At 38.2% G+C, this 27,737-nt stretch overlaps 1 protein-coding gene across 7 annotated transcripts in view; it reads right to left on the bottom strand.

Annotated features, from left to right (window-relative positions):
* Positions 1 to 469: 469 nt before the first annotated feature.
* Positions 470 to 27,737, bottom strand: part of DLG2 (discs large MAGUK scaffold protein 2) — a gene marked incomplete at its 5' end in the record, with an annotated part of 1,037,476 nt that continues 1,010,208 nt past the window's right edge. For 3 of the 7 annotated variants that reach the window (XM_082764782.1, XM_082764779.1, XM_082764783.1), the window contains 7 exons: positions 470 to 1,971; positions 3,020 to 3,111; positions 8,660 to 8,769; positions 9,474 to 9,646; positions 10,644 to 10,745; positions 11,274 to 11,324; positions 24,121 to 24,166. In XM_082764782.1, the coding sequence (XP_082620908.1) occupies positions 1,865 to 1,971; positions 3,020 to 3,111; positions 8,660 to 8,769; positions 9,474 to 9,646; positions 10,644 to 10,745; positions 11,274 to 11,324; positions 24,121 to 24,166 (681 nt within the window). In that variant the 3' untranslated portion in view covers positions 470 to 1,864. Of the gene's footprint in view, positions 1,972 to 3,019; positions 3,112 to 8,659; positions 8,770 to 9,473; positions 9,647 to 10,643; positions 10,746 to 11,273; positions 11,325 to 21,102; positions 21,145 to 24,120; positions 24,167 to 25,079; positions 25,180 to 27,737 lie in introns of all 7 variants that reach the window. The other 4 variants (XM_082764780.1, XM_082764778.1, XM_082764777.1 and 1 more) reach the window with 3 other exon arrangements.

Below are 27,737 nucleotides of genomic sequence, written 5' to 3'. Positions count from 1 at the left end.
TAGAGTTGCTGTAGCCACCAGCTAATAAGTATTGGACTCCTGCAGCATAGCAGGCAGGAGATTGTGGGTTTTCTATAAAACTTGGTCCAGCAGCAGCAAAGGCAATTCAGCTTACTGTCATTGTATCTCTTGCAGTTGTCCCCTTCTGTGTCAGAGTGAAGAACAGCATCAGTATACAAAAGAAGGGCAATGTGAAATGAGAAAAAAATACCTCCCTCTCCTCTTTCCCTGCACCCTAAACTGCGATTCCACAGACATTCCCCAAATCCCTCACAAATGACCATTGCCTCAGTTTTTGCTTTTAAGACCCTTGTTGACTGTGAAATGAATGAAGATACAAGTTAGTTGCTGACCTGCCTGCCTACAAAGAGAGGAAAGATCAAATACTTTTGGTATTTCATTTAAAGAAACAAGAACAATCATAAAACATTTTCGGGTGAAGTGTTATAACTGCACTCAAGCACTGACATCTTGCTTCTGTAAAATCATCCATTTCAGTTTAAAGATGCATTATCCTTTTGTGTTCAGAAAAGGTCCTGCAGGGCAGTCAGTTCAAGAGATCTTCCCACAGGAGCTCATCATGATTAAATAGAGGCAAGGGAGAGGATTAGATTGAGAGACAAACAATCTGACAACTGCAATTTAAGGAATTATCTTGCTTGTCATTAGTAATAGAGAATTTGTTACAGAAAAGGGATAATGCAACTTGATGGTCCTCTTTACATTTTACAGTCTCACAAGGGTGTAAATATTTAATCTTTCAATTAATTAATCTTTACAAAATATCTCACAAAAACATTTGTACCTATAGAAATTAGTTTCTATACATCAATATATTTTTATTTTTATAAATTATTCCATCTTTAAGTGCCTTCTATCAATATAAATGATAAAATAGACAATCAAAAATTTTAAAGCTTTTCCCAGTTGTATCCCTCCTTGTCAACATAGGTGCTGTGAATCCTCATACTTGTGTGTGTCTGCACGGGAATGGGTTTGTGTGCACATACGTGTGATGTGAAATGCTTCCATCCTCTCTCACCCCCAGACTCCGTTAAAATAAATTATATTGTTATTAGTTCCTGATGCAATAGTGTTTCCAAAGGGGAGAAAAGAAATGCTTGACTTGGTTTCAGAAATCAAAAGATGTGCATAGTTACCAAAGTAGAGGTGTACCAACTACAAATGTGCAATGACAAGCTTAGAATAGGATCCACCTCCCAGTCAAGTCAAAGACAGACCTACCAATGACTTCAGTAGGAAGTGGACCAAGTACTCTGAGATTGATTTTGCAAGGTGCATGTGGCCCTGATCTAGCAAAACACTTAAGCCCGTGCTTAGCTTTAAGCACATGAACAGTCCTACTGGAACTGATGGGACTGAACGGCATAGGGAAGGATCACAAGTGACTCCAAGTCAATGGACTACTCACATGTGTAGGAACTGGGGTCAAGTGCTGAGCGCCTTGCAGGATCAAGCCCTATATGAGGTTCAAGAGCTGGGAACTTCTCTTTAAAGCAATCAACACACTGAGCTCAGCCATTGAAATTGATCAAAATGTCCGCACGGGCACAGGAGGTGGCTAGCTCCCCTTGACAGAGGGTCTCCATGTCAAAAGTTTATACCTACAACTGGTGCTTTCAGCACACAACAGATTTGCTTTATATGGTAGAAGTCTTTTTGTTCCTACCCTTTGACCCATCAGTGTCCTTCATGGCTTCAAACACTTTGTGTTGTACATTCATCAAAATTCACATTGACTGCAAAGAACATAAATGCAACAAAAACAGGAAAGCCTCCAAATAGTATATTATGGTTTTCTTCTAAATATTCTCCCGTCGTAATCAGAGGTGCAGTGGCTAATTTATAATTTTTCCTTTGAAGGAATCCAGATGAAAGGCCCAGATTGTTCTTCAATTACAAGTTTGCATTGATTATATATATCTTCTAAGCTATCTCCTTGGACAATAGCTGTGGTAAGAAAACATATCAATACTTCTTTTAATTGACATATTCTACAGCATTCTTTGTCAGCAGATTTTCAGTGTACTTACAGATAGTTATGCAATCAATAGAAATAGCAGCCCTGTGATGCTTTGATTATGGAAAACTCATACACCTTGCAGATGGCAACAAAGTTCAAAACAGTGGAACCTTCCCATGACAAAGACCCATCCCACTGCTTATAGTAAAGTCAATGAGCAAGGTTAATTTAGAGAACACGTAGCTCTGTCTCATGAGGGCAGCGTGGTAGGTTCCCACCGTTTCAAGTCAAACTTAACATTTAATTTGATTTAGAAGCTAATGAGTAGCATCAGATTTACAGCCTGTTCTTTACCTGACCTGGCTATAATAAAGTCACCTTTGCCTGCAAAATTTAATTAGATCAGGCCAAAAGTTACAGAAGATAAAGCAACTGCAACACAAAGCAATCTCTATACTCTTTAATTGCTTGTCCTCACAGCAGAAATCTGGAATTGCAGTTCAGATCATGTGCATTGTCAGCATATGCAAGCAGTGGGAGCTTCTGAGTGCTATCCACAAATACCAGTTGAGTGAGTATAGAGCTGCCTAATCCAGCCCAAAAGAAATGCTGCAGCCCAGAGGCCTTAAATCCTGCTCTTCTCCAGGTCAGGAAGAAGATGCCTTTCTCTTTCCCTTCCACGATCCATGTGGGTCCTTTCCAACTTGGGATATTCTAGTATTCCATGATTATATGATTGTCTTGAGGCAGTGAGGAATTCTGCCTTGGTATGTATGAATGCAATGACGCAACATTTTTACTCATTTCAGCAAAAGCACGTTTGGGGCAGGGAGGGAATAAAATTCATGCACAGCTATTCCTTCAGGGCATCAAACTGCCCTTGAATTTCATGGGAAACAATAGTCCCACTCTAACAGTCTTTACAGTGGCCACACTATACTAATATGCACTTTATTCCAGTGACAGAGCCTTTTGTAAGTTGTTTTGTAAGAAAAGACTACACCTTGGGAAACAACTGTTTTTAATAAAACATACCTGTAAAATATTCTCCAAATTCTTGTTCTAATTTAATTGCTCGATCATAGGTTTTCTTGGCTTGCTCCTCTGTAAGACGTTTATTCATTTCCCTAGAAACAGAGAGGAAGTCATCAAGTTTAGATTCTTACTCAAAGAGTTTTCTAAAAGATACACTCAACTTAATTCAGAGATTGACTGAGATTGGTATAGGAATCAAGTGCTGAAACTGTTCCATCAGTTCATGAGCAGCTTCAGTAGTTTATACTTATAATCTCATTTTTATGTAGTATAAACCTACATGTCCAGATTTTACCTCTGACTATTTCCCATTTCTCCCCTAGATTTTTATTTTGGGTTTACCACATCACATTCTCAAACAATATACAAGGCCTGGATTTGGTAACTGCTAACTGAAAGGGACATTTGGCATCAGGAACCCCTGGCTTAGTTTGGGAGCCAAGGAGGTCTCAAGGTCTGAGCACTTAAGGCACTTCTGCCTCCAGAGCTGAAGATCCTTCAGGAGCCTCCTTATTTCCCAGGCTCAAGGCTGCCTGTCTTGGCTGAATGAGGTTGTCCAAGCTGTTGAGGCTTGGACTTGAATCTGAGGCTTGACTGAAGCTGGGGTAGTTGAAGTGAAGAAATCATGAATAAAGGCAGGATTGCATGCAGTGAAAATCCTGAGTCTATTAGAGAAAGCCCGGAGTCATTGTGAACCCTGTAGGGCAGCCCCAGAGGGACCCATGCACTGTCTTCCAGAAAGACTTCTGGGTTCAGGTCTGGGCATGAGTTCTGTAAAGTCACAAGACATCAAACTAAGTCTTTGTGGAAGGAAGAGTTATGATGAGTTACTTATTTGTGTTCTCTTTTGTTCCAGTTCCTTCTGACTAAATATAGAGATTCCCAGTCAAGAGTGTCTTGTAGACTCTAAAATGTTCAGGGTACCAATAAATGTAAAAATGTAGAAAGTGCCAGTAGTATTCTATTATTGCAAATCTTTTGTTATTTGATGAAGCATTTCTGTTTCAACAGAGGCATTATTTAATAGCTGTAAGTAATGAGTTGTCTTGCCCATGCATGCTCGGTTGTTAATACCACTGTATACTTGCAAAGAATCAAGCTCATAATCATTCAGTGCCTTACACATACATGCCTACAGATATCCAAATTAATTAGTAATAATAAATAGAATTTTATTGTTTTAGGAGTTTCTACAGCATGGATTCAGTTTTCTTAAAACACGAGGGAAATTTTCTGAGGCAACTCAGAAAGCAAGAGAAGTGAGCACCTTGTGTCCTACATAAATCTGATTTAATGCCTTGCACTGAATCATATGATTATGTGGTAATGGGCTGTATACAGTTTGACATGTTTGATGCATGTAGGAAATTATGTGCATGATGGTGCATAAAAAATGATCTATGAAGTGCTCCACAGTCTGAACTCGTTACAGCTAATTCCCACCTAACTTCTGAAAAGCACCCTGTAAGTTGTCCCAGATGCAAAAATATTTTTGTAGAAAGGACTGAAAGTTGTCTATCTGTATAACTAAACCATATGAGTGGGAACACTGCTTAGTACATCTCTCTGGAAGTACCAGTGCACTGCAGAAAGCAGATTTATAAAATGAAGGATAAGAAAGATACCTATGAAAAGATTGTGGCAGTCATTGTGGATTGTATAAACAGGTTTAATATATGCCAATCTGCGTTATGCTGCTAAATTTGTAATACTACTAATTCTATTTATTGGAAGGATCGCTATCTAATTGAGTTCAGTCAGTTTTCTCATCAGCTGTGCCTATGTGAATGTGTCTTTCAGTGACTGAACTGAAATTCTGGCTTGGAGCAGGAAATAGCATTGCAAATTTGCAGGTGAACTTCACATTTTATCTCACTCAGCCAGTATTCTAGTGCTAAAAACATTCTCCTCCTTCCAGATCTGTTCCTGGTAAATTTCTGAGGTTTCCTCAATATCTTTGACTATCAGAAGAGAAAACATAAATAAAAATATAAACAAGCACTTAAGTGAATAAATGCCTTGGAATAAGCAGAAATTTGTATTATATTTGCAGGACATAAATTTGCCTGTGGTGTAAAACTGCTAGTTGTATTCAAGCCTCTGCCCAACCTGTGCCTCCAGGAGAGAGGATAGAGAAGATGGAGGACTATCGCTCATAGTGAATTAAAAATGCTGTCAAACAAGGGTCCCTTCGATTTTTTTTTTCTTTTCTAGCCAGGGACCTGCACAGATGGTGAATTAAAAATGCTTGCAACGAGCTGTCCCTCCAGGCATCTTTCCCAGAGTTTTTCTCCTCTCCCAATGAAGCACTCTCCCAGACAGCCTCTTCATTACTTCCAGCTCTCATCCTTGTGATCCAACCACTATCCTCCCTCTTCTAAAGAGAGGTAGAGAGGTACCAACAGGGTCCCCCCTGGGATTAAACCTGTGAGGTGGAGTCGTGTAGAGGTGGGCAAAGACGGAAGGAAGGCAGGAAGGGAAAAAAGTCTAATTTTCTGATTAGTTTTTTTTTTTTTTTTGTCTTCTATGATTTTAACTTTCTCTAAAATTAACCTTCAACTCATTTGTATGAGCAAGGGTAGCAGTTATGGCAGATCTATCATTTCAAGCAGATTTTATACTGGTATAATTCCTATAATTTTTTATGTTTTCTGATTATAGCAAAAAAGAGGGCTGCACAAACAAATTGCCATGAGAAAAATTAGGTTGAGAATTTGCTGTTCATCTGTGGGAACTGCCCATATGCTTCTTCTTACCCCAGGGTACAAATGAGATGGCTTTACCCACTATGAGAATGTGGAAAGCTGCCCTGCATCTCCTGGGCAGCAAGAAGATAAGTTTAGCCAGACCTGAGTGATTTAACTTCATTACTAAATAAAATAAATGATTTTTGTGAGCAGGGAGTTTAGAATTATGCCATTATTCTCAATACAATTCTTAAAAGAGATTGATACTATTTATATTATAAGAACTCTAGAATAAAATTATAGTTAGAATTAGATGATTTTCTAATTCTAGAAAATTAAAGAATAAAATTTAGAATCTTATATGTTTGATAAGAAAAATACATATTAGATAGATTAACTAGATAAAAATGTTACTTGTGGAAAGCAGGCTGCAGGGAATACAGTAATTTAGAATGCCTGAATTCATTACTTTTTTCTCATTTTTTTCAGGAGGTGGTGTATTGGCTTTACATAACTTATTTCTATAAAGCGTATACCTGCAAAAAGATTCCAAACTAATACTGATATAAATGGACTTTTGCTGCCCTGTTAAAGTCTAGATTTCTAATTAAGGGTGTTTTCCGTGCGATACTGTAGAACAAAGAATTCAAAGTCATATCATGGATTTCACTTTGTTTATCCCTACTGTTCTATCAACACTGATGCAGGTTTAGGTTTAGAGAATGAAGAATAGCTTACTTTTGATTTATACTACTAAGGAAAATTCTGCTAACTCTGCATAATTTGTTTTGTCCTAAGTGAAATATTAGCATTGCTTTGGTTTATTAATAGGGTGATTGTCATAATATTTTGCCTTTTCATAATTCTTTCCAGTCAATCTTTTCAGGGATTTGTTGTTCTTACAGCACATCAGCTAAGCCTTCAAGTTATCGCCACATATTTGGTTGTTTCTAATGTATTTTCAGAGTAAAAAGCCTATTTATTTACTACATTTTTATCACACCAGATGCAATGTAAGCATTAAACAAATAATGGAAGCATTTTATGGATGGGAAAACTGCAGGTTAAGATCCATCTTAAAGCAATCAATGGCTGTCAGACTTCCTTGACCTTTCTATAGATAATCAGAATATAAGTGAATTGCAGGGCTGGAAGAAATGTGAAGAATTCATCCAACCTAATATGTCTTTGATCTGAATAGGACTTTAAAAGTACCACATATCGTGCATCATTCCCTGTAATGTGCCTGGGCCTGCAGGCACCAAAAGGTATGGCCAAAAAGGATGCACATTCAGTCATGGGGTGGGGCATGTTAGCTGTCTCCAGCTCTATGACCCAATGTTTGCAGTCATACATTTACCATAACCAGATATGCATCTGTCACAGGAGTGAGGGATATCTACATTTTAGTTATACAACAGATACCTATGGCGTCACCTGGTGTTTGCAAAGCTTTTGGTGACAGAAGAGTGGAGTTCTAACTGTCATCCACATCACAGCAAATTAAGCCAATATATTCTCTCCATAGTTGTACATGGAAAATGTGTATTTTATCCTGAGCTTTAACTACTGTGAAGATCACTACCCTATTTTCTCCTCAATCTTCTCTCCCCCCTTTCCTCCTCCACTTCCCGGGTGGTACCCAGAACCAGGACAGCACTCCAGCTGAAGCCTTATCCCTACCAACTAAAACAAAATAACTGTCTATGTTGTCTTTACACAACACTGATGTTAATGCAGCCCACAGTGGCAGTTTCCTTTTTTGCAACAGCATTAACCATCCATTCATATTCCTGTGTGATCCATCCCAACTGCCAGATGCTTTTCTGCAGTGCTATTGCTTAATTATTCCCTGCTTGTACTTGTGCATTTCATTTTCTCTCCTTTGTCTGTGCTGAATTTCGTCTTACTCATTTTACATTGAATTTTAATCCTCTCCTCCAAAGTGCTTTCCACCTCTCTCAGCCTAGAGTTAGTCATAAACTTTACAAAAGTACTGCCCAATTCATTGTCCAAGTAATTAATGAAAATAACGAGTAGTCCGACAGCTCAGGAAATACACTTTCAGGATATCTGTTATCCTCCCACTTCCATTTTCAATGACCGTCTGAGTGTGGTTGTGCACATGCTCTAATGATTCCCTCTGGACAATATTTCCTTAAGCTACTACTGAGAATGTCCCATGGGCATGTGTCAAGAGCCAGAATAAAAATCAAGATGATACAATTATTGATACTCATCTCCTGACATAAGAAAATAAGGTCAATTTGACTTGCTCTTGACACTCTTGACATTGGTTGCCTCATAACTTTTTTTGTCCTTCCAGTTATGCACTTAAGCTGCTTAATTGTTCCCTTAATCCCAAGATTTTCCTTAGTACCGAAATTAGTCCGCCTAGAGACAGCATGAAATTGGTGCCTTCTCTTTTCCTTCTTGGAAGGAGTGTTTACCCCTCTCTTGTCATGCAGGTCCTTGCTTATCCTCTTGCTCTTCAAGCATATGAAGGGCTGGTGAAGAAGCATACACTGTGAGTCTGACACAGGTTTACCCTCTGGTTCACCCATGTGTGTGCACTGTGACTACACCCCAAGAACACCCAAGGCTGGATGGGACAAGCTGTGACACACAAGTCCTTGGTGAACCTGCTGCGAGGTTGGAACAAGTACTCCGAGCACTGGTGGGGAGTCCTTCATGGTCCAGCACCTAAGCCCACATGTCCAACTGGGAAAGGTTCAAAGGCAGCTTTGGCTCATTCCTTGAGACTCTGGGGTACAGCAGATGGTATGCATGGAGAGCAAGTCTTCACTGTTCTCACATCCTAATGTTATTACTGATTTTAGAAGACAGGCAAAACACAGATTCCAGACCTGTGATGTGCCACTTGAGATTACAGCCCCCCCCCCCAAATATATATAAAAATCACTTGGAGGAGCTTGGAGGAGTTTATACTTACATCAGAGGCTCCCATGATTTAGGCTTAATGAAGATAGCGATGGGATAGAGTTGTGCAACTTGTAGTCGTTTGATAGCATTTCCTGACACATCGAGTATACAGTGCTTGCCCTGTTGGAAACAGATGAGGATGTGTTTATTTCTGCAGAGTTTGCTGAAGCTAAATCAAAAGAGGGAAGCAATTCTGTGAGGCAGTGCCCTGGGATGGGGCCATGGCTGACACACCAGGGAACGGGGACACCAGGGCCCATACTCTGTTCCTCTGCACTCTTGCCTTTCATATAGTCCTAATATAAAATCTACACTTGAAGATATGGGGACATATTTATTTATTTATTTATTTTTACTGGGGGTGGTGATGGATTTTTCTCAGAAATGAGGAAAATCAGTTCATAATAATAATATGATATCTATGTTCTGTACTGGTTAATTCAATTCTTGTTTGTGTCAAAGACTCCCTATGTCACCTGAGGCAAGTCATTTAATCTCTCTGGGCTTCATTCTTTGCCTCTGTGGAAGTGATATAAGTTTATTTACCTGTCTTATAGAGGGAAGAGGGAAGGCTGTTTTGGGATGTATTTGAGGTACTGTGTTAAATTGCTGAATCCGTGGCACTACATCTAGGTACCAACTGTGCCAAGAATGTTATCATTCAAAGTTAGAGACTCTACACGTGGAGCCATCATAAATCTTGTAAATATTAGGATGACATTTTTCATATAATTTATATTTTTGGCAGAAGAAGCATATCTGAGATACAATGTGGCCACACACCAGATCATGTTGCATGGGCAGTAAAGCTGGTGCCAACCTACCCTTTCTGCCACAAATCTCACAGACTGGACACTAGTCCCATATAAATTATCATTGTACTGCCCAGCTTCTATAAATTTGTGCTCTTGAATATCCTTTTCCATTTGTTCTCTTGAAATGACAAAATGATAATCTCTCCCATCCACTTCATAGTCACGCTTTGGCCGTGTGGTATCTGCATGAAACAAAAAAAAAGAAAGGATCAAGAAGTCTATAAAACCATGTCATGCAAAAATGCAGTGATTAAGATTTACTCAGTTGACAACGCTGTAAAGTAGAGGTGCTCCCCATCTGGGAGTATCTTTGGCTACTACACCTTGTTTTTAATGGAGTTATGACAACAAAGTTGTCATTTTGTAGTGATACCTTCTCATGTCTACCTCTAACCAATAATAATCACAGGATAACGTATAATAAGCATTTGCTAGAATTCCACTTTTTTCATTATGATCACAAACACACTCAAATGCAAAACACATTTCATATTGTGAAACCAATCCTACTGTGGCAGCAAAAATGAATGGCAATCTCATCAATTTAATTTAGCCTTAATTATAAGGCTGATTCTGATTTCATCTCTAGCCATTTTAAGCTGTTGTATTTGCAGAGCCAACATCTTTAAATGAAGTAAGACTGTAATCAGAGACTGCAATAAGCACTCAACAACCTCTAGTGATCCAAGATATAAACACCACTTAATTCAGGGACCAGTATTGCTTTCAGAGGAGGCAGGCTAGATCTCACACAAGTCACAGGCTACTTCATAATTTTGTTGGTGGATGATATTTAACCGAGTTGAAACATTTTATGTGTTACCAGTATTTCAACATTTTATCTTGTTTAAGAAATAAAAGACTAATTGATTAGTAAACTGAGTTTGTGGTTAAAAGGCCCCCTATTTAAAGGGAGACATGAGGCAGCATCTGGACTCTTCTCACAGAGGCCATTCTGCAGCCCACCCACTACCAAACCTTACCACATAACCGTCATACACAGACCTCCACAATCTTTTTGCGTTTGTTCCTTTGACCTTTTTCCTCTGATGGAAAAATGGCTTTTGAGAAACTCTACATAAAGTTTGCAGATGCTGCTTTCACCTCAATCCAGTTAATGCATGGCGTCAAGGGATACAACTGACTCTGCTGCAGAACAAAGAATAAAATCATACTTACGTGGTACGCATGACCCAAACTTATCAGGGAATTCAGATATCAAATCATCGTTGATCCGATCTTTCATAGGACCCAGAATAATAACTGGCCTGGTGTAATTAACTGGCAAACAAAAAGAAAGGTGCATTTTGATGATGTTAGTGGCAATAACAGCAAATATTCCCAAAGTTGTACTAAGCAGAGTTGCTGCCTTTATTGTTAAGTTGCTGCCTTTAATGATAATTTATATGGGACTAGTGTCCAGTCTGAAGTCAAATCTTAGGTCTAGCTTTTATTGAGAGATCAATTTTTTATTGACATGTCTAAGGAAAATGGAACCAGTACTACTCATTTGGCAGGGCTCAGAGCTCAGTGATGGTGCATGCAGATGTTGTCAAACACCATTAGTAGAAGCCATGGGAGCCTACTGGGGGGAGTCCTGGGATTGTCAGGAAGCAGGCATATATAGTGAGGAGATTTAGATAGCAAGGGACACCCTTAAGTCATTTCTTACTCATGTGATGGCCTGAGTGGACAAGAAGGTGCCGTGGAAAATCTGGGCCTGCCATTTCAGGGCTTACTACTCTACTGTCCCCAACATGTAAAACGAAAAATATAAGGAACAGTGACACAAAAGCACGAGAAACTTACTTTCCTGTCTTGTGACAGGTTCATAAGAAAGGATGCAGTCTTCTTGGCCTCCTGATGAGAGAAGAAAGACAAGATTGAAGCTGACATGCAACGCTTCCAAAACTGAAGCTTCATAAAATGCTTTACACAGGCAGATTGGGTTCAACACTTCTCTCTGGAACTGTGCTCACCTGAACCATTCCAAAGCCCCTCAAAACTTCAAGCTGCTGAGATCATTTTTTTCCCTTTCCCTCCCTCCCCTATCATATATTTCAATTCTCTTCGCTGAAACTGGGCTTTTTCAATGATCCAGAATAGTGTAGGCAGTAAAACCTCATGCATTGACTTGATAGCAAGGCTGTTTACATGGATAGTGCAGAAACTTCAGATACAACTGTTTTGCTTGTCCACTTGTTAAGACCCTAACACACTGCTCCAGGACATATACATAGGCTACCTAAATTGAACATTTTACCCTCAGAAAATGTACATTTTGGCTGATTATTCTTCTGTGTGTAAACTCCATAGTTCAGTTTATTCACAGCCTGTTATCCAGCTATGAACTGTTCTCTGACCCTTACCCTTTACCTGAAGATAACTATCACAAAAGCGTCATATTTACACTCCTTACACTCCCTCCACTGTTGCTAGGAGAGTGTTGCCTCACTGTGACATTTTGGGAACCAAAGCAGAGGACTTTGACACAAGACACGAGTGGAACTATATGGTTTAGGACTTGGGCGCAGGTGTACAGCCCTCCTGCATTGCTGTCCCTTCCTCTACAAAAGTGAGAGAGGAGAAGAGGGAGGATTCTTCAATCTACTGCATGAATAATTCCTGCACATCTTTATTTTGGGGTCATTGTCACATGCTTGGTACCACATAAGGGCTCTGGCAGGTTATAAATATGATTTAGGCTTATCAAATTTAAAAGCATGACTTTATTTTTCCTCAGTTTGGGGCTCATTTTTGAGAAGATTCACAGCTGGGATTTTGTAACAAATTTAGATATTATGGAAGAAAGGGTGTCATTATGGGCAGCTGTGCTTCTGCAAAATAGGATTGCCTTCATGTCATCTGCTTGCACACACATGAGTCTGTATGACATTATTCTGATGGGCTCCTGACAAACCAAAGTGTGCATATAGAGGGGAAGAGTGCTACATGATTCCTGATGGATGATATAGGTAGGATTTAGAGGGAGGTACGGTTCACCCTGAGGTAGTCTGACTGATATCTGAGTCACTCTTGAGGCTCCTTAACTATATTAACAGGACTTCTATAGAATGCAATGCCTAGCTCCCAGGTAGGTACACAAGTTTTGGTGGTTTAGTCTTACCGACCCCTTTAGCCCCCTCAACTTTCCCCTTAAATCTAATTTGCTCAGAGATATTTTTTCATAATATATTACATAGACGGCAGTAAGAAACATGTCAGAAAACCTTCCGAGTAAAAAGAATTTAATTAAAGAGTACAGACAAAGCATATTAAAAATTAGTGGTGTGTTAGATCAAGAACATACAGGGTCAACTCCAAGCTAGCAATGGTATTGAAGCAGCTGAGAAAAAAGCACCATTTTTAATAAAAGGTAAAGATGAGACAGTTTTTGAGGTAAAGGCAACATAGCATATGAGAGCGTGGATAATGGATTATTTCTTAGTGAATATTTGATACTGTGATCACTTGCTTAATTTCAGTAAAGTTAAAAAACTAGAATTATTACTGCAATAGGTTTCATGCATCAGATTTATTATTTATTATTTATTATTTATTATTTATTATTTATTATTTATTATTTATTATTTATTATTTTATTACTTTCTGTTAAGTTTATCTGGGAATTTTGGGGGTGATATAGAACTCAGGATGCCCCATTTCCCTGGGGATGAAATAATTCACTCAACAGGCTGGATGAGGATGCCCTTATACTGCCTGTCCTCCAGCTCCCAGGAGCCAAAGCTACGCTTTCAACAGCCTGAGATGAAACCATCACATACTAAACATGTGGAGGGGAGACTGTCTGCACAAATACAGTCTTAAACTTCAGAATACTTATATCAATAGTGTACAGATCTTTGGGGGGGGAATTCATTTCAGCTAATTTCAGAAACTTGTATCACAAGTGCTTAAGCCTGAGCTAGTCTCTAGGTACCTGATAGAGTCAGTAGGTGCTTGCAAATAGGCAAGTGCTTATACTAAGACTTGAGTCATCTGACTTCTTTCAGATGTCTACTTTGTGATGAGGGAAAAAGTCAGGAGTGTATGTGTCTTCTTTATCCCATAAAGGCATTTAAACAGCAAGGTCAGCTGCAGATATCTGCTTTTAAACAGATGATGAGTGATGGTGACAAGGACTAAAAGAAAATTTCCAAGAACTCTGACACTGTTTAAATTTTTCTCTGTGGTCTAATATTTTGCTTCAGCAAAGATTTATAACCAGCACAAGTAAGCCAGCACAGATTTTACCTTCTGTTTTGCTCAGTCTCTGGAAGACATGTCCACATATTAAAGCTGTCACTGTATCCACACAGTGTGTACAGGTACGGGCAAACAAGAGACAAACAAGCCTGGAATTTCGCAGAAGTCTTGGACAGACTGAAGGCAATGAAACAACTCCAGCCCACTCAAATTGTATTGTAGCTTAAGCCAATGGAAAGGGTTGAAGCAAGCAAGGAGAAACTTTGAGGCTGACTGTGATGCATGGGGACTTACGAACATCCCTGGAAGTCTTTAAAAGACGTTTAGATGTAGAGCTTAGGGATATGGTTTAGTGGGGACTGTTAGTGTTAGGTCAGAGGTTGGACTCGATGATCTTGAGGTCTCTTCCAACCTAGAAATTCTGTGATTCTGTGATTCTGTGATCTTCCTGAGGAAAGGCTCTTCATCACTGAGCTTCAGACTTACACAGGATGTGAGCATGGTGGAAGTCTGTGCCATTTCCAGTAATTTACTTTTCCAGAAAAAGGGCTCGGGAAGCTTAAGTTTCTATGTGAATAAAATCCTTTCAAGCACTGTCCAGACCAAATCCTGTAAGTCTTTAGGGGCTGATATGCACATTAACAGTACCAGATGGTAGTCTTTAATGATCTCTTCTCAGTACTGCACAGTTTTGAAGTAGTACATAAAGTATTAAGTATAATGAAGAGCTCTAGAGTCAATCAATAATCAGATTGCCATAACCTTGTGATGGCTTTGAGGTGTGACACAGCATGAAATTCAGCAGGACACAGGCTCTTATTTATCATTTGACTAAGCCTCATTTACCACCTACATTAATGGCTTAATTAGCACAGGTTTGCTGTATTGATCTGGAAAATTGTTGTGAAATTTAACAGACAAACCAAACCAAACCAAACCAAACCAAACCAAAACAAAAAACAAAAAACAAACAAACAAAAAAACCTTTCTGTAGGGCTTAATCTCTTGTTCTTCAGTAAAATTCCATGAAGTCAAAAAGAGAAGAAAAGGGAGAAGATAAAGAAAGAGGGGAAATAAAAAGTAAGCTTTCTTTAATCTAATACACCATAAATAAAATTACTGCAGGTCTTTCACTTTTTCAGGTTTGCTATGGCTCCAGCTCCCTTTGTTCTTGGTTTGCCTGTTGGTGAGTTCTCATGCTCAGGAAGAGAAGACTAACTTGGAGTTTGTTATAACTTGTACCCTCTAAAAACTGAACAGAGAAGTCTAGGAGGTCAGAAGAGTTTCATAAGGATTCATTTTTTCCCATTAAAGGATCTTATGGTGTTTCAGAGAGTAACCCTGAAATGGATGTAAAGAGTTGTCTTTATTTTCCCTTTCTGGCTAGATGGCAGACACTGTGAAAGATTGGAAACTACAGTTTCAGTAGAATGCAACAGTTTCCTGCGACATTTTAGGCATTTTTCACGTAACACATAAAAAGGCACCATTTTCTACTGCCTTGCTAGAGCATCCAGAGCTTTCACAGTGCTGGTGTAACTGCATCCAGTGCGTGTGTAACAGGGCAGGAGAGCTGTTGTGAGCTGTCAAGTGCAGCCACCATCTAACCAAATGCTCATCCTCATCATGTATCTTATGTAGTGGAAATCCATGATTTTTGGCATCCTATTAATGGTAGTGAATGAAAACAAACAAACAAACAAACAAAAACAAACAAACAAAAAAACCATAAGGATATCTAGGGCAGTAAATAATAATAATAATAAAATAAAAAATAAATGAGTAGTGCTTCTGAAGACAGATAAAATATAAATTAAAAAAAAAATCTTGTTTTCTTTCATCTGCACAGTCTGTATTGGAAAGTCAATCTCATAAACTCTTTTTGACTCACAATCCCTTCCTTGGACCTCTACTTACCTAAATAAATGCATAGCCTTTCCAGATACGTTGATAGCTATGAAAGACTGGAAATCTAATGTATAAAAATATCATCAGAAGTCTAAGAATGAACTTATAACTGAAAAGTGGTCTATCAGTACTATATGTTTAAGATCAATATAGCTTGTGAAGCCATGCAATGAAACTTCAATACTTGTACAAATTTAAGTATGCCTGAATAATATACAAGCCCATGGGGAAAGTAAGAGGAAATGCAAGTGCTCTAATTAATCAGTGGCCTAACATAATAATCAGGACTCCTTTAAGCCTTGTTCTGAGTCTTCAGATCTCATGACAAGAATGAATTGCTGACCAAGTACAGCGGGTAAAAATTGTTGTTTCTAATTTTTTCTTATTTTAAACTTTTAGTCATGTATTGCCTCTCTAAGTAATTGATGCAATCACAACCAATTATGCAATTAGGCTAAATAGATGTGGTAATGCTTGTGTAATTTTGATGACAGCTGTAAAAACCTTTACTGAACTATGCATGAAAGCATTATCACACATATGCGGTGGAGAGACTTAAAATTCATGGCCATTATGAAAAGAATGTCTTGAAAAATAAAAACTGATGAGTCCATGGTAAAAAAAAATATGTTCTTACAAGCTTGATTTGAAATGGAAAATTAGAACATTTTAAGTTATACAGTTGAGAATAAGCTGCCAATCATTTTTTAATTAGCTGGTTTGGGAATAAGTCAAAGTTGGCTTCATTTATACTTAAGAAGGAAAACTTTCTGCTAGACCAGGCTTTCATATGCAACTCTGAAAACTTGATTTTTCTGCTGATAACAGGTGCAAATCAACTAACTTGGTTATAGTCCTCATATTAACATGACCCATGTAAGGCAGTAGCAGCTGTGTGGCAGCTTAGCCCCTTTTAGATCAGGCCAGAATTGTTCCTGGCTCAAAAATGCTTTCTAATCTTTCAGAAAGGGCCAAGTTCAACTATCAAGTATGTTTTTGATTCCCCCTGAAGTTGGTGGGTCTGAAGGTTATCTGTTGAGATAAAGATAAGGATTTGGAGAGGCTGCCATCTCCCCTTCTTGCAAGACAAGCACAATAGTGATTGCTGCTCAGCTCCTTTGGAGTCAAGAAGGAGGCATGCACATGTTTAGGAAAACACTCAGCTGGTTTGTTTTAGCTATCTGCTTAAGGACAAAACAAATTGTTCTCTGAAAATCCTTCTGTGTCTCCATTAACCTCAGACTGAATCTAGTGCAAGAAACTGAGAGGGTGATGGCTGTTTTAGGGATCCATACTGGTGAAGGGAATCCTACAGTTGATTCCAGCTCTTTTACTCATTTCAAATCCAATGCTGAGAGCACTGACAGAAGAAAGCAGGTTTACTATCTGCAACAGCCTTGTTCCTAAGGAGTGGTCCAAGGATTTTCTCTTGAGACCACTTAAGAGATTTTTCAAATAAATTAATATCTTGAAATAAGAAATATATTATTTTTCAATCTCCAAACCCAAAACATGAGCAATGGAATACTTCAGCCAAATACTCAAATGTTGATCAGGATATTGACTCAATAAATAAGAATGCATCAGGATATGTCTCAGAAAAAGCCCAGTCAGTTTGTAACCCGTCTATTAATCACTGTACAGGACACATCCTGGACAGCTCTCAGAAATGTTCAGCATCACTTTGTGTAGCTGTACCCCTGATTTGGAATGGTTCTAGGAATGATGAAGTAATAAAGGTTTCAGTACTAGCTACTTTTCACTAGATGCTCATCACGAGAAGCAAAAGTTAGAGAAACATGTTAAAGCAATTGCCGGAGACCCACTAGAGATAATGCAGAACACTTTACTTTGGACTCCAGATGGACTGTTTTTACAGGGACAAATATGAATGTCTGCAGGTGTACATGTGTCACCTGCCAGCCATTTCCTGTCCACCCACTTTTCTTTGTACTAGCAAGGTGTGAATTGCTGTTATTCCCCAGTTCAGAAATCAATGGGCAGGCAACCCCTTGTTCTTCCTGACTGTTTCCTTATGAAACAGAAGAGAAAAAAATGGGGCACTATACTAGGGTCACAGCCCTATGCAAAACCATTGAGCTCTACAGCACTATTATATTTGCTTGACAAGAATTTTCAGCTTCACATCCTTTTTCACCAGTGCACAGACTTAGGGCTAAATGAGTTTGCAGGTCAATGTACGTGGTGTCCTGGTAAAAACACCCGTAGTCCTTCACCTTGAACTGTCAAATTCTCCTCAAAATGGCACTAAATCACACTGAAGAACAGCCTTGTAACATGTCTGCCCCAAAACGGAATTAAAATAAGTTTTGTTCTGTAGCAGCAACTGAGGTTTGGCATTGTTTCCAGATACCCAGATGCAGAAAAGAAGAGCAGAAATAGCTGCATGTTGTCTTATTCCGCCAGGAATTAACTTTATCCTGAACACCCATTATTTTCCTTTTGTAAAAGTAAATAAATTAGAAGGCAATGTTCACAGACTAGTTCTGATTACTACTGTGAGGGGTATGGATAGGTTTCTACCATGCAGTGTCCTCTGTCAACTGTCCCACAAAGTTAGATCTGCAGTGAAATATGAAAACTGTTTCCATCATTCTTATCTCCATACCCTCACTGTTTGTCAGCTGCTCTCTGTGGCCACCCTTCTCTTGCTCTCCTCTATCTCATGATTCTTCTGATTCTGTCTTCTTCCCCCTTGTCCTATCATTATCTGCCTGAGTAAAAAAGTCACATTCCATCTTTTTTATAAGCCCCCTTAAAGTATTGAAAAGCTGCAATGAGGCCACCTTGGAGACTTCTCTTCTTTGGGCTGAACATTCCCAGCTTTCTCAGCCTTCATATGAGAGAGGATTTGCTGCAATGAGTTGTGTGATGGGATGTACTGCTGACATAGAGTAGCCTGGAGATTCAGAGAGTAGCCAGATGGACTCAGGAGGGCTATAAATCCCCATAGGAGACGTTCATATTACATGGTCTAATTGAACTAATTGAACACAGGGTCAGGCTAGAGTTGACATGCCATCGTGGCCATCTAAAACAGTAATTTCAAAAAGCTGGTGTCCAAAGTTGCTGGCTGCCTGAGGTCATGCCTTCAAATGTCATGTCAACACACACCAATGAATCGTTAGCAAATGAAACTAGGCCCTTTGGGCAGCAGCTCCTGGATTTTAAAGCCACTTTTACTTGCTTAACCTAAGACTGACTGCTAAATGTCATAGCTCTGCCCCAGGCAGAGAAGAAACTACTCCCTGCATCTCCTCCACCAGGCAGCAGTTTTTGGACACACCAGTAATATCTGGCCAGCTCCAGGCAATATGCTTCTGAATGCTGCTGGGGTGAGACAGGAGCTTGCCCAGATGGAAACCAACCTTGAAGGAGATGCCTGCTGTGGGCAGTGCTTTTCCTTCCAAGCATCTATGTCCCAACTGACTACCCCAAACATCTGCATTCAGCTCTGGGGCCCCCAGCACAGGAAGGACATGGAAGTATTAGAGCGAGTCCAGAGGAGGGCCACAAAGATGATCAAGGGGCTGGAGAACCTTTCCTATGAGTACAAGCTGAGGGAGTTGGGCTTGTTTAGCTTGGAGAAGAGAAGGCTCTGGGGAGACCTTACAGCAGCCTTCCACTATCTACAGGAAAGTTGGGGAGGGACTCTTTGTCAGGGGGTGCAGTGATAGGACAGAGGGGAATGGCTTTAAACTACAAGAGGGGAATGGCTTTAAACTACTAGATATAAGGAGAAAATTCTTCACTCAGCAGGTGGTGAGGCACTGGCTCAGGATGCCCAGAGAAGCTGTAGATGCCCCATCCTTGGAGGTGTTCAAGGCCAGGCTGGACAGGGCTTTGAGCAACCTGGTCTAGTGGCAGGTGTCCCTGCCCATGGAAGGATGGTTGGAATGGGATGGATTTTAAGGTCCCTGCCAACCCAAAGCATTCGGTGATTCTGTGATTCTATCCCTGTTCTTGCACCTCAGAACATACACTTTATTTCAAGTTATTGCACAGCCAACAAAGAACAGGCTACCTGTTATGATGCAGTTTGGGAAGTAGGTTTTGTGGACCTGTCCCATATGTTGAGCTGTACTTGGGTGCCCATCTTAAGTCACTTGTTCAGGACAGTTCATCAGGAATGGGGTGTGTTCAGCCACCAGTCTAGATTCTTATCTGGGTTTTTACATTCTCACTCTGAAATAAACACACTTGGAAGAGACTTCAGGAAACTTTTGAAAATTTAAGCTACTGATTCTGTCATGATTGTAAAGTCAGTCTGGTGAAGGAGCATCTTATATTTCAAATATAAAGTCCTCCCTTCCTCCCCAGTAGAGGACAGAGAAAAGATAAAATGGTTCAGAATTGGTCCTCAGCAGTTCAAAAGTGCCTACTGTTATCTTGTGACTCTGGCAATTGCTTTCCAATAAAACCTTTGCAATACAAGAGAATATAAACTAATTTACCATATCTGAATTGCATAAGATTAGCTGTTTTACTGAAACAAAAGAGTATTTATTAATAGAGCTTGACTGCTATGCACTCTACCAAGACTAGTAAGTACAAGGTATGATACCAATGATTACCTGAATGTATGCGGGTACTTAGCACAAGTGCCGAGTGACTGGTGGAAAACTTAAAGCTAAGCAAATGGCTTAAGGGAATTAAACAACTGTCTGATTTAGTAAGTATTTTCTATTTTTCTCTCTTTAATTACCTTTTATTATATTTCCATTAACCTACTCCAATGATTTTTTTAATTACTCTTATTTTTTATTTTTTATTTTACTTTTCAGCACTTCCAGAAAAATATTTACAATGGTTAATTTTTTGAGTATTGCTAATAATTACCCCCAATTTACAATCTATCTTTAGGTTATATGATCACATGTAGTCTGTAATCCAAATCAGATCACTTTGCAGGGTTGGGACCATCACTTATAGGGGATCAATGTCACTCAGTTGCAGTACTTAAGGGGTGAAGGTCTATCTTACCTTCTTTGAAGACTTCAATACATATTAGGAAACCTATCCTGCCAAAATTATAGGTTCAGAAGAGTTCTGGGGGCGATTTATTAGTTGCACATACAGGTATTCTGAAATGTGAGTAAAAATTGTGACCTTGTAAGGAGTATCTTTTGCAGTTTTGCCTGCAGTTATAGAGCAATTTTACTCTGAAAAGGTCATCAAGAAACTGTCCTCCTGCTTGCTGAAATAAACTTCCTGTTGCTATACCAAATAATCCTGATTTTCACAGACTACCCAAGGCCAGGTTTGGTTTTATATTCCAGAATACATCCCAAGTAGCAACCCTCCTCTCTTTTTTTATAAAGGTTGACAGTTTTCTTTTATAGCTTTGTACTCAAATGTAGTTGTAAAGAGGAATTTCAAGCCATTTGCTTCAACTGTTTTTTTAACATTAAAAAAAAAAAAAGCAGGAAGAGAAACAAAATAAAAGAAACAAACAGAACAAGCAATGCAAAGTAAAAGGACTCTAATGAAAGCAGTAACTTACTGTAGCTACTTTCACTATCGCTGGCATTAGAAGAAACATGTTCTGCAAGAACAGTACAGCAAATTAAAGAACATAACCAAGCACCATAGAGCCGCAGAAACTCAAAAGAACTGCCACAGTCATGCAAAGGTAGTTGTGCAGAGAGGAAATAAAAACTATACAGTAACATCACCTGAAAATCTTAGATAATTTACACAGTTAAAATGAAAGCTTTCTCTCTAGTGGAGTTTCAGAAAGAGATTTTACGTTATCTAGTGATATGCATCATGGCAAAGCCATGTCATTTCTTGATGAGACAATGATATCTCTTATAATTTAATTTCAAAGTACAGTATGATCCAGTTGCATCTCACTGGATGACTCGGCTAAATTCACGAAACCTGAGTGTCTGTTCATGTTATTCGTCTAAACTAAAAGAGATCTGTCTCCAGCATTCATCACTTTGCACTATCCCAAGGGGTTAACAAAGTGACATGAAAGTGGTTTTGGTGTCCAGTACTGCAACTGTTTATCTTAACCTGTCCCAAACAAACAAACAAAAATAAATAAAAAAAAAAAGGAAGAAAGATTTTTTTTTTCTTCAGACAGCCTCAGAATTTAATACTTCTAAAGTATAAAAATCTTTACCAGACTAGTCTGCATGGGTGAATAGGAACAAAAGAATTATCACAGTGGGATACACTAGTGATTTGACAATTCTGGTGTCCTTTTTCTATTATTACATTACTTAAAGAAAAGTGCAGTCTATAGCATATGAAGTGGTTGTTCCAAGTGGTTGTTCAGTCAGCAGGCTGATTATCATCAGTCAGATCATGCTTTATGGTCTCCAGGAGGTCTTCAGATTCACATTAAACAGTAGTTTTAATAGTACCTCTGATAGAAAAACTTTGCAGATGAACTATCATTTGACAGTCGAAAATTTTCAGCTGGATTAGGGCATTTGGAAACAAATGCTATAATGGCTATATCGTGGGGAGCTGCCCTGGGTGAATAAGAATGAGAAACGGGTGGTTAAATGGTCAATGGGTACAAATAAGTCACCTCCTGACAAACACCAGGAACCAAAATTAATCCAATATTTGGCACTTATCCACTGGCCAGATTAGCCTGTGGGTCACCCACAGTCTTCAACTGCCTCTAGATGTTCCCAGTGAAAAACGGTAAACCATAAAAGTCAAGAATCCACTGGGGTGAACCCAAAGTAGACCACACGTGGAGGATGAGCATAGGAACTGTGCCAAGACCATCCCTTCTCTGCAAGCTGCTGCGTTCCCCCACATACACATCTAATGGCTGGGGTTCATAGCATGGGACTGACAGAGCTTGAGGAGCAGCTGAAACGAGAATGGATGATATCTGATAAAAGTAATAATTGAAAAATTTGGTCTTTGTCATAGTTAGAAGCTTCAAAACATTAGACTTACATTTTAAACAAAACCATGTATTGAATTTCGGACATTTCATAGCAAATTAACAGGGACTGCCTCAAACCATTATGCTATACAGGGCCCTGAAAATTTTTATTAAACACGAACAAATATCCTTCCTAGCAATAACTGTCATTAAAAACTATATCTTAGTTTAATATCAGTGAAAATTGGATGGGGCTAGAATGTCAGAGGCATGTCAGTAATTGAAAGGTAGCTGTAATATTAATAGAGAAACTAGAGCCTATATAATACCTCTGTGCTACTTTTCCCCTAACAATTTGCAGAATTTAGTTATCTCCTTTCAGGTGTCTGGATGTTATGAAGATTCATCTTTCTAAGGACACAGATATTCAGGAGAGTTTAGCAAATCAGAAATATTCTACTTCTTTTTAGGCAAGGAAAGTTCTCCCTTTGTTCCTAGTGAACTACTATAGCACTTTCCTTGAAGAAACAGAATGGTAAAATTCAGGTGTCAGTAACATTTGCTGTCTATCACTGAGAAAATTGGTCTTGTAGAACTGTTCTTCACACAAGAGAAGAAGCTTTCATCTTTAAATGGTGAGATACTTTATGGCTTAAACAGAAACCATTAAAATGTTCCATAAAAAAATCAACCAGGAACTGAATAATCTGTAAAACTGTGTGCATGGATGCGCATTCCTGTAATTAAAAAGCAAATACAAAACAGTAGGTGATGCAGTGTCAACATTCACATACATTTTGCTTCAATTACTTGGCACTTAAGAAAAAGAATAAGAACTGAAGGAAGAAGCAGCCAAACACATGCAAGTGCCATTTTGTTTAAATTATTTAGGTCTGGATACAGCATGTAACGTAGCTATTTATATAGAAATCAGCTGCAAATATTTCACTCTGTACAATTTTTCTGGTCTAACTTTCAAGGCAACAAAATTGTTTCTTAACATTTATCTGACATGTTACACATTCTGCAATGCCAAGTCTTGAGACAGGATTACTGCATCAGAAAAAGAAATTGATTAAGGTTGCATGACAGAGAATAGGTTGCTAATGGTGAAATGGGTCCAAAATTAGCTTTGGAGAAGGCATGGTCTTCTCTAGCCTGCAAATGACTTCTTCCACTAATAACAAATGCTAATCTAAAATCCAGCAAAGTAACAAACACTCCCATGCAAGAAGCTGAAAATGCAGAAGCAACAGCATAAAATAATTTTCTATTGATCTCCTCAGGATGTGATCAAGCTAAAATGTTTAGCTTTCCCTTTGGATGGAGAGGAAGGGATTGTTGCTGAGAAGTACATTTTAGGCAGCAAAACAAGTTCTAGGTATGCTACTTTACGGAACTGCCATGATGAGAACAATAACATACTGTCAGAAACAAAAGGTGTTACTACAAAAGAAGTGAAAGTGTCTGCTTGATACGCTGTATGTTATTTAATATTGTCATGCAGAACAAAACAATTGAAACATTTTTTAAGCATTCACAGCTGGGTAACAAATAAAACTCTATCTTTTGCATGCTAGGAGTGAAGGGTCCTCAGAGAAGGAACAGAAGCCAAAACAAAACAAAACAAAAAAAGATTTACAGTGACCATTCCTGGGGACTTACTCAGAGTCTTTGTTCCATAACCGTCGTCACCTAATCCGGGGATGTCCTGCACGGAAGTCCCCAGAGAGAGCAATGAGAAAGGAAGAACAGCCGCAGAAGAGGAAGGAAGAAGTCAGTGGAATTGAAATGGATACTACCATGACTGACCATGTTGATTGAGCAATCTGGATCCCTGCTTTTTCTTTCTGAAACAACGTTAAGCCCATGTTTTATGGGAATGCAGCCAATGAAAGAGGCAGTGACCACTACACATGGCTTTTTAGCTGTGATGAAGAAAGAACAACCCAATAAAGTCCCAGAAAAAATCCTTGGCAGAAAATTTAGGAGAGAATTATTAAGGAAAAAAGTGAATTCTCTGGGCTTGGAACCAGCATAGATTTTGAATAATGCTGGTTCTCTATACGTACAATTTAAGCAGGCAGTAAGTGCCTGGGGAGGTACACATTCCAAGATCCAATTTACTTCTTTAAGTTATTAGTGCAGATGCTTCATTTAGTTTTTAAACTTTCAGTGAAGCTGTCCATGGAAATCAACTTGGAGAATGTCAGAGGCACAAATGAGATTTGAGCAGAACTTTTAAAAAGTAACAGTTTAGTTCAGTATTCTAAAATAAATCACATTTGCATAATTCTGAGCCAGTTGTGATCTGGAAATATTTAATTAGAGCCAGGTTTGGGTTTTCACAGGTGCCACAATGATTTTCAAGAGCCACATATTTTTAGGAAAGTGAAGAAATATTCTTCCAAATGTTCAGGTCACTGTTTCATTCTTCTAAAAATTATTTTTCCGAGGAAGGAAGGACCAGCTGGATCCAAATTGCAGTCACACATTGGTCACAGTAGTAATACCTCTCCTGCCTGCCTACAACATGTATTTGCCTAGATGTGTGGGATACTGGTATCGTGCGTGTCACCCATTTTTCGTGCTGCATGTGACATCGTCTCCAAGAGGTTACTTACGTTCTGGATCACTTGTTTCCTGCTCACTCTGCTCCTTGCTCTTGTAGAATGGGAATTTTCGTGAAAAGATGAAGTTCTTTTTACGCTTGTCATTGAATGACTGTGAAGGAGAAAAGGCATGGGGCAAAAACAGGGACGTCTAATTGTTGTCACACTCATGCTGACAAAACAACTAGTTTGTAAAAGTGGAGAGAACTGTAGTGACTCAAATCAGTCCAAACCAAGTGGATGGGAAGAATCACAGGTGGTGAATGGTTGTGGTGAAGCCTGCAGGTTGAAGGCAAAGCCCCTGGAGACTGGATCGATTTAATTACAGAGTCTCGAATGACAAACTTCAGCTCCTTATTTGAGAGGTATTGTGTTTGACTTGCTCACATAAAGGGCTACAGATGGCTTAGCATGCTTTGAGATCAAGCCACTCATCTTTAATCATAGCAGACTGTGCACAGAATTAATGAACCAGCTGAAAAAGAATAGGCTGCAAAGAGGAAAGAGGAAGTATTTGATTTTTTTCTAGCAGGTGTGTGAATGCAGCTCTGTGACCATTACAATCATATATGATTTCATAGTGCTTTATTTGTTCTCTAAATTGGCAACTTCTTAAGTGTGTTTTAATACCTTTTTTTTTTTTGGAAAACATTAAAAAAATCACTTTATTTTCTGTTTTATGTATATATTTACTCATTAGGTTCCTCTGGATATGCTTTTAGTTTTATGTCTTTTAGAGCTGGGATTCTGCTGATAAGCATTATTACACTGCATATTGAGCAACACATATCACTATATTTCTTCAAATATGGAATTAATATGGAGGAAAAAGTCCTTTTTACATGACAAAAAGTTTGGCTTAATAAACAGTTGCAAGGGTTCATGGCACATTATGATGTAAAAGTAGTATATACCTACTTGGAACTCCTATTTCAGATACTAAATGAGGAGTTAAGATCCTTGTGTAGTCAACTGACAGAAGCTGGCATTTCCAGAGGGAACCTATGCTGAGCTATAGACAGTGCTTAACTGAAGTTATCCATGTTGTCTGTCAGACAATGTCCTGTGCTGTTTCCCATACAGAACATAAGCAAAGCTCAGACTCATGATCTTGCATGTATCACCTCCAAGACAGCAGAGACTTTCTCAGCTCATTTAAAGAAACAATCTCATGTGTTTGGGATTGCTTGAACAAAAAAATATAAGCAGTATTTGTCTCCAGATCTGAAATGGAACAGATTTAGGGTTTCAGATTGTTTTTTTATTATTTTATGTTATTTCATTTTATTACATTTTGGAGGGACAACATAAAATGTAGTTTAAAATATGTATTTTTTTTTAAAGATATGAAGGTAATCAGAAAATCTATTAAAATTGTTGTTTACTTGTGTCACGAAAGTTTCATGCCACTTTTACATTTCAAGCATATTTAAAGTTCAATAACTGAAAACAAAGGAAAAAAATGCACATGTAGAATAAATGATCCATGAAAATCTCTGAGTATGTAAACATTCAATGCGAAATTAATGTGGAGGTCATGCACAAATAATCCAGACAGCATGCAATTTCAAAACAAAGCAAATATGAAAGAAAGCCAGAGGTTAAAAATGTGTATGTAGGATTAAACCAATCTGTGTATGAAAAGAGGACTGACATGCACATTATATTACTTTAATGACCTAAGGATATAATTAAATTAAAATGTGTTTTCTGTGATAGTTTCTTTTACTTTTCCAAAGAAAGAAATGTAGCATGTTAACATTTCCCAAGTTGTGAAAATGATGTTTGTCATGATTCGTCTCAATTTGATATAGTAATACTATAGGCATTGCACTTAAAAAGGAAAAAAATATAGATATATACACACTATATAGCACCTCACAAACAAAACAAAATAAAACAAAACATTTTTTTTAAGTGACAAACACTTCATTATCAAATGCCATTTCACTTTCAAATTAAATAGAATGTTATCAAACGGATATATAAATATGTTGTTTCACAGAGATTCTATGATAAATAACCACTTATAAATATTATCTTTCATTTTTTTCCCCAACATTCTATAGCAAAAACTTCAGAAATCCATTTGCATTGGAAGAACATATATATATTTTTTTCAAGATTATGCGTGATCTAACAGAATATTCCAAGTTAGACAATTATACTATACTGTTATATAAACTTTTTCTCCTTTTTCAGTTTAAAATTCTGGGTAGCTTGTTAAATGAGATATTGTTCCTTCAATTTGGATAATCAAAATCTGGCAATTCATAGCAGGTGACCATTATGTCCAAATGTGCTGATATCTATACCAAAAAAAACCCTTTTTCTTAAAATAATGCTGACTCAGTTTATTAATATCCACATACAAATGTTTATGCATGTGTCAATACTTCTATAAATTAATCAATGTGTATATTCATGTTATTCACCACAAACACTACCACAGTGTAGTCATATATATTATATTTAAAATAATAATAATAATAATAATTGTAAAATATTATAAAAGAGTAACCTGTGTCTGGTAATGCAAACTTATTAAAATAATTAATCTTTACTTTTAACTGAATAGGCTTACTGAGCATTTATTTAATTGCACATAAAGTGCATGGTTTTTGCAAGAAACCTAAACCAGGAGCCTGGATTTTGTTTTTGTATCCAACA

The sequence above is a fragment of the Aythya marila genome (assembly GCF_965140915.1).
Source record: "Aythya marila genome assembly, chromosome: 1".
NCBI classification, from domain to species: Eukaryota; Metazoa; Chordata; class Aves; order Anseriformes; family Anatidae; genus Aythya; species Aythya marila.
The sequence above is the reverse complement of the archived record's forward strand: the minus strand, read 5'-3'. Positions and strand labels throughout refer to the sequence as shown.